The sequence below is a fragment of the Zalophus californianus genome, chromosome 3 (genome assembly GCF_009762305.2).
Source record: "Zalophus californianus isolate mZalCal1 chromosome 3, mZalCal1.pri.v2, whole genome shotgun sequence".
Lineage (NCBI taxonomy): Eukaryota > Metazoa > Chordata > Mammalia > Carnivora > Otariidae > Zalophus > Zalophus californianus.
In genome coordinates, this window is record NC_045597.1 from 141,198,564 (window position 1) to 141,206,608 (window position 8,045).

Genomic DNA, 8,045 nt, shown 5'->3' on the forward strand with positions numbered 1-8,045 from the left:
CCCCCCCCCGCTGCCGGGTGGTTTCCATTGTCTCTAGGCTTTGGTCCCGAGATGAAGGCTGGGCCGGCGGATCCGAGCAGGGCCTGTTAGGTGTAACGAGGGCTTTCTGTGGGCTCCAATTAAATGCTGTTTCTGTACACCTGTCTTCTTAGTCGTAATTGTGTTTGCCTGGGATGCACCAACCTTAGGTGGGGATCAGATAGCGACGGTAGATATGTCGCCTAGGGGTTTGTTAGCCACTTACAGAAATGACTCCCTGTGCTTTCTCTGTGTTGTGGAAGATTGCACAGTGCTGTTCACACAAAGGGACGTTATTAAAAACTTTTTTGGGGGTCAGCTGGGTGGCTCAGTCGTTAAGCGTCCGCCTTCCGCTCAGGTCATGATCTCAAGGTGCTGGGATTGAGCCCCGCATCGGGCTCCCTGCTCAGCAGGAAGCCTGCTTCTCCCTCTCCCACTACCCCTGCATGTATGTGTTCCCTCTCTCGCTGTGTCTCTGTCAAATAGATAAAACCTTAAAAAAAAACTTTTTGGTTTTTGGGGTTTTCTTGATTACACGAGAGCCTTGGATACTGGCAAGCAAGTGAAAACAGCTGAATCCTGAATCTAATCAAATTGATTTATATTATTTGAGGCTTCAATTAGCCTATTCTGTCTTCCTCCCACCATCCCCCCGTATATGTATGTATCGCGATTACTACCTACTATTATATTTTAATGAGTATCTTACTGTAAGTTCACATAGCCACTTTTTCAAAATATATTAACATCCACATAACTATGGCAATACAATATTTCAGCCCTCAGATTTATTTCTAAAATTTATTTTTTGCCCCGATATCTTAAAAACAAGCCCAAACGTGATATAGCTCTCTTTAAAGGTTGAGCAACTGAGGTAATAATGATGAAACAAAATAAATGCAGCACTATTTCAAAGAGTTGTCTATGTGCCAGCTACAGAGTAAGAAACCCCTAAATCATAGTTTATAGATATATATGTATTATATAGTTATTTCTGCATTTATATATGTAATATGGCTTTCATATATTTCATAAAAATCTGCGTACAACTGCTTCTCTATATTCTGTGAATTTATATTTTATATTAATCACTTGGTTTTGTAGCATATAAGGAGAATGAATGACCTGTATACTCTAAGGATTCAAAATAGCACTTTACTGTTGCCACAATTGGCAAGGGGAAGTTCTGAAGGAATTCCCTTTGGACTAGGTCCACTGTAGATGGTAGCCAGGGCTAATGTTAGTGCCTAAACTTCATTGTTCCCATAGAACTATAGGTTTCCTCAAAACTGACAACCTACTATTAACAGTAACCCTCATCAAGGACATTGGTAGTATTTTAAACTCAGTAGTTTTCTGCATATGTTTTAGTGCTTATAGACTGCAATTCCAAATTGACTTGCTCTCAGTGTATCATTTAACACCGTTGATCTATAATTCATTACCTGAGCACACCAGGAGAGGCAGTGTTGTGAATTGTACACTGGTAAGCTACTTGGTGAAACCATGCTTTGTATTTTTAATGTGTTCAATTATATTTAAAATCAAGTAAGTCTTGATGTGCCTGGTTTTCTTTGAAAGTATGGATTGTTATCTGAGGGTTGCAGTTGATGACGTCTTGATACCATATTAATATGTTTGCTGCTGCTACCAAGAGCTTTGTCAAGCAAGTTGGAGATGGAGGGAGATTAGTCCCTGTTCCAAGCCTCAGTGAGGCTGACAAATACCAACCTCTAAGTCTGGTGGTAAAAAAGAAGCGATGCTTTCTTTTTCCTAGATATAAATTTACCTCAACACCTTTTATACTGAAAGACATTCTTCTAGGAGACAGAGAAATTTCAGCTGGTAAGTTTAAATATCTGGGAGTGACTACTCATTTAGCTATATTATTGACAATCTAAACATCGGTTGTATATACTAATATTTGTAATATTTGCACATTGATAAATGCAACTTTTCTTATGAGAGTAGTATTAATATTAAGATTAATAGTATCTAAATTTATGTAGATCAAATCTCTTATTGGTTGAATAATTTTCCAACCTATTTTGTGAAATTTATTGTATAATTTTATTTCAAATATTTTATAGACTGTTTTAACTGAATCAACTTAGAATATGACAAAATAATATATTTCTTCATCTGTAAAGTGGGGTATTAGTCTTACCTATCTTTACAGGGTCAGATGAGATGAAAGTAATTTACATTTATTTCTTATGACTCAGTTATTGTAGTTGGTAAACTGAAATGTATTTTATAGGCTAGATTAGAAAATGAGTTGACATTTTGACAAATTATTTGTTGTAAACACTGTTTTTCTTTCAACCACTCAGTGGATCTTACAGCTTACAGAGTTCTTTTGGTGGAACAAAGAACTTGAGTTCTCTTTTAAGTACTCTATCTTTTGGTTATTGTTAAATTAATTGAGTTGCTATTTTATTTTTTAAATTAAAAAATTTTTTTTCATTAATAATATTTTAATAGTATTATATGGCGACAGATGGTAGCTACATTTGTGGTAAGTATGGCATAATGCATAAATTTGTTGAATCACTATGCTGTATACCTGAAACTCATGTAACATTGTGTGTTAACTACACTCAAATAAAAAAATTAATTTAAAAAAAAAAGAGTTCATTTTCTAGCAGGAGTGATATTTTACAGGTTTTAAGATGTTAACATGTTTTGGGGCACCGGGGTGGCTTAGTCGGTTAAGCGTTGCCTTCCGCTCAGGTCATGATCCCAGGATCCCTGGATCGAGCCCCATGTCAGGCTTCCTGCTCAACGGGGAGCCTGCTTCACCTTCTCCCTCTGCCGCTCCCCCTGCTTGTGCACGCACTCTCTCTCTCTCTCTGTCTAATAAATAAATAAAAGCTTCAAAAATAGTGTTTACATGTTTTAACAATAAAGTCATAATTTATGTAAATGTATTTATTGTTTTTTAATTTAAATGAGTTGCTATTTTAAATCTTGGCTTGAGATGTCACCTTTCTCAACATTTATGTAATGGAGTCTTAAATATTAATTAATGCATTACTATATATAATCTATGTTAGGTGAAATCAAGACATTTAAAAATACTGATTTCCTTTCCATAAAGGTATTTCATCTTATCAGTTACTGAATTATGAAGATGAATCAGATGTTTCCCTCTATGGAAGACGAGGCAATCATATTGTGAATGACGTTGGGATTAACGTCACTGGATCTGATTCTGTTGCAGTTAAAGCTTCATTTGGTGTGGTGACCAAACATGAAGTGGAAGTATCAACGTTACTCAAGGAAATTACGACGCGGTCAGTAGAATAATACTTAATATGCTTCAGTGTTTTCATTAAATATTTTAATTGTATAAACTTCGTTATAAAGAATGCTGAAAGCATTCAGGATAATTTACTTGTTTTATTTGTTGGAAAAACTACAAATTAGCAATACATCCAGGCTTTAGATATGGGTAGATATCCAGAATCACTTGGTGTAAACAGAATTTTTAATTTTTCCACAAAATTGCTTTGGTCCTGTACTCATTTGCTAAATTATTAGATTAAAAGAATACACTGGGGTGCCTGGGTGGCTCAGTTGGTTAAGCAGCCGACTCTTGATTTCAGCTCAGGTCATGATCTCAGGGTCCTGGAATTGAGCCCTGTGTCTGGCTCTGTGCTCAGTAGGGAGTCTGCTTGAGGATTCTCTCTCTCCCTCTCCCCCTCCCTCTGCTTGCACTCTCGCTCTCTCGCTAATAAAAATAAATAAGTCCTTAAAAAAAAAAAGGAGTACACTAATCTGCTTGCAACAAATATACTAATGGAATCTCTTCCGACAGGCTCCTATAATAAGCATGTTTTAAGAAAAGGGAAAGGAGAGGCAGATTACTAGTAGCTATTGAGCATATTTTCTGATTTGTATTAGACCTGCCTTGATTTACTTTTAGTTAAGGTGGACCATGAATGAGTAACACATGACAGCAAAAAATGTACTTGATTATATGTAATTAGATGTGACAGATTCTTGTGAATATCTCTATTCTTTATTCTAGAAAAATTAATTTTGACCACAGCTTGATACGTCAGACAAGGAGCAGCAGAAAGGCAGTATTGTGTGTGGTCATGGAAAGCATTCGAACCACACGACAGTGCTCGCTGTCTGTGCATGCTGGAATTCGCAGGGAAGCCATGCGGGTAAACCACACTCATTAGGTTTCTCTCTCTCTCTTTTTTTTTTTCCAAGATTTTATTTATTTGACAGAGAGAGACACAGCCAGGGAGGGAACACAAGAGGGGGAGTGGGAGAGGGAGAAGCAGGCTTCCCGCTGAGCAGAGAGACTGATGTGGGGCTCAATCCCAGGACCCTGGGCTCATGACCCGAGCTGAAGGCAGTCGCTCAACTGAGCCACCCAGGTGCCCCTCATTAGGTTTCTCTTGCTAAAAATGTGCAATGGGAATTTTTTTAAAAAGTACTCAATTTCTAAAGAGATGTGTATATTTTGTCAAATGTTGAGACTAAAGAGCTACAAGTGTATATAGGATTTTGCACAGTAATAGTTTTGTTTTAGAATTTTTAAAAAAATCCGAGAAAACTTCGATTCTAAATGTGTATTATAATACAAACAAAACATTAATCCTTATGAAATAATGCATATTGGAGTCCCTCCTATGACTATTTAAATGATGTTTTAAGAATAAAAGTTGAGGGGCGCCTGGGTGTCTTAGTCATTAAGCGTCTGCCTTAGGCTCTGGTTGTGATCCCAGGGTCCTGGGATGGAGCTCTGCATGGGGCTCCCTGCCCTGAGGGAAGCCCGCTTCTCCCTCTCCCACTCCCTCTGCTTGTGTTCCCTCTCCCGGGGCCTCTCTCTCTCTCTCTGTCAAATAAATAAAATCTTTAAAAAAAAAAAAAAAGTTGAATGCTTATGTTGAATTCTTGATTTTATTTTTAAGTGATGTACTTTATGGGTGCCTGGGTGGCTCAGTTGGTTAAGCGACTGCCTTCGGCTCAGGTCATGATCCTGGAGTTCCAGGATCGAGTCCCGCATCGGGCTCCCTGCTCAGCAGGGAGTCTGCTTCTCCCTCTAACCCTCTCTCCTCTCATGTGCGCTCTCTCTCTCTCATTCTCTCTCTCAAATAAATAAATAAACTTTAAAAAGTGATGTACTTTATACTTGAATTTTTGAAAGTTGATTTTATATTATTTCAATTTTTCTAAAATTAAACAAACATGCTTCATTCAATGTTAAATACCTTAAAAAAAAACTCCTGGAAGTTATTTGTGTTTAGTTCTCAGCTTAGCATTATTTGTCTTTGTCATTCATATAGTAATGACACATAACAATGACTCGATTGGTCTTATTAAAATTAGTTGTTAGAAAGATAGAGTTCAAGGAAAAACTTTTGGAATCTTTGCAAGTAAAAGTTCTGTTCAGTGGCTACATTTAGCTTCCACTGAGTTGTTTGGGGCACAAACTGAAACATTTATTTAATTGTTGGAGATTTTTTTGGTAAAGAAGTTGATGACTGCTTTGGAAAGCTGCTGAAAACTCTGGGGGCTTTAGAACAATTGACAGAGTAGCCTAAAAACAACTGTAGCACTTAAACAGTTGGTTTGTGGTTGAAAGAAGAGGTGTCTATGTCAGCATTACTGTTGCTGTTGCACTAATCATTGGCCCTAGTACTGATGTTAGTGAGAAGGTGGTGAGTGGTATTCCCTAGATGGTGAGACCCCATTGAACCACTGGGACTTGGTTAAATTCAATGGGATAATTTGTTTTTGTCTTAATAGTAAGATTGTTTGAGATGTTTTGTTTCTCTAAAAAGCTATCCTTACGTGTTATCCTCCTTAATAATGTTATTTACTTATTCACTATAGTTTCATTTTATGGATGAACAGAATCCCAAGGGAAGGGACAAAGCTATTGTTTTTCCAGCACACACAACCATCGCTTTCAGTGTTTTTGAACTCTTCATTTACTTGGATGGTGCCTTTGGTAAGTGAATAATTTGCATGAAACACTGCAATGATTATACTTTTAAGAAGTATTTAATGAGAAACAAACACATACATACTCTCTCTGTGTAATTGTGGAAGAATGATATTCCCAGCACTGTCAATCTTATGCCTGGGTAAAGTAGCTGGGAAAGACCCTCTGGTACTACTTACTCACTACCTCTTTTCTGCTTCTTGGTGAGAGCTGCAAACTCCCCACCATGCCACTTAGCATTATAGATAAGAGCTCAAGTGCAATCCACTGACAAAGTATTCTTTGACTTACATGGGGAGATAATAGATGATCTTCTAATAGGTCGTTTTTGATGATGGCAAATAGAGGAGTGGGGAGATAGTTAAGATGCCTGTCGATATCAGGGCATCTAAGCTAAGATACCCAAAGCCAAATTCTTTTCAGTTTTACCTCTCATAGACCCAGCTTCCCCCTCCACTCTCCCTAAAAAATAACTTTGACAGTATAAGCGCTTACCCTAAAATTGTCTTTATATACCTTACAGAATACCTTGTATTCCTTATATAATACCTTACATAATAGCTCACTTTAGACTTCGACATTTCACAGGTCGTTAAGATTAGGAGGCCAGCTACCTCAAAGGACTAGGCAAGGGAGCCCCCTAGCCGTGGTAATTTATAAACATTTTTAGACCTGTTTTTGTTTCTGTGGTTCTATGGGAGGAGAGAATAGGGAATCCAGAAACATGACGAAACATGCTAATTACAGTCTATTTGGGACACTTCAGATGTAGGTTTTTACAATTTTATTGATGGTTAGGAGGAGCATAAACTGATAGAACTGATATAGCCATCAAAATTTAAAATGTGCATACGTTTTTGGGAATTTATCCTACAGATATACTTACATATATGGGAAGTGGTACGGGTATAAGGATATTCAGCTTGTAATAATGAAAGACTGGAAGTAACCTTAAGATCTATTATCAGTAACTAGTTCAATAGTGGTGCATCCTTAACTATGGGATACTGTGAAGCCATTAAGAAGAATGAGATATGGACCCTGACATGGAATAATGTCTAGGGGATATTTTAAAGAAATATGCATAGTATATAGCTATTTGAGCCTAAATAATTTTATGTGTATACATACATACATACATACATACATATTCTTTTATACTTGTAAAATATATGAAGTATTTCTGGAAGTATACTCAAGAAACTTAACAGTGGTCACTTCTAGGGTGGAAAACTGAGGCTGGGGCCCAGGGTAGACTGGAGACTTGTTACTGTATCCCCCTTTTGTAGTCTGGATTTCGTACCATGTGAATATTAGCTTTTCCAAAAACATAAAATTTAACTTAAAAAATACAATGAATGGCATGTACCAGGATTCATCAGCCACAACTAAAACTCCCAATAAAATGAGTTGTTCAAGTTATAACATCTTCTAACATTTTTTTTTTATAGACCTTTGTGTCACTTCAGTGTCAAAAGGAGGATTTGAGAGGGAAGAAACCCCAACATTCGGGCTGCTCTACAGACTGAGGAATATTCTATTTGAGAGAAGTATGTCTGTTGAAGAGTATTTCAAATGTTTCTTTTCTTCTTGGATTAATACTCGAGTTTATCCAGTCAGTACTCCTTGTCTGTTAAGGAGGAATTTAAATCTAAAGGCCAAATCATGTCATGACTGATGGTTGAGATTCACGTACGTATAAAGGCGGGTTGGTTATATATTTCTTATGTGACTTCTAACGCATTTCTCTGTTTTTGTGCTTTCAGATAGAAGGGTGATGGATACCATTTCTCGTTCACAGCTTTACTTAGATGATCTTTTTTCTGACTACTCTGACAAACATCTCAGCATGACTGATATTTCTCTCAAAGAAGGGACTCATATCCGAGTTAACCTGCTTAATCACAACATTCCAAAAGGACCTTGCATACTCTGTGGAATGGGGAACTTTAAAAGGGAGACGGTTTATGGGTGCTTTCAGTGCTCTGTCGATGGCCTTAAGTATGTGAGGCTTCATGCAGTTCCTTGTTTTGATGTTTGGCACAAGAGGATGAAATAA

General features: G+C 37.3%; 1 protein-coding gene across 1 annotated transcript; it reads left to right on the top strand.

The window, feature by feature from the left end:
• Positions 1-1,628: 1,628 nt before the first annotated feature.
• Positions 1,629-8,045, top strand: PJVK (pejvakin). Its single transcript, XM_027591215.1, has 6 exons — positions 1,629-1,863; positions 3,119-3,314; positions 4,052-4,193; positions 5,875-5,992; positions 7,438-7,536; positions 7,753-8,045. Exons 1-6 carry the CDS (start codon positions 1,653-1,655, stop codon positions 8,043-8,045), a joined length of 1,059 nt encoding a protein of 352 aa, XP_027447016.1. The 5' UTR covers positions 1,629-1,652.

Bases quoted from the DNA above. Each gene is read 5' to 3' on its own strand.
- PJVK (XM_027591215.1), top strand. From the start codon at position 1,653: ATGTTTGCTGCTGCTACCAAGAGCTTTGTCAAGCAAGTTGGAGATGGA. The intron at 1,864-3,118 runs GTAAGTTTAAAT...CTTTCCATAAAG, and splicing joins AGACAGAGAAATTTCAGCTG to GTATTTCATCTTATCAGTTA. The intron at 7,537-7,752 runs GTATGTCTGTTG...TTGTGCTTTCAG, and splicing joins GAATATTCTATTTGAGAGAA to ATAGAAGGGTGATGGATACC.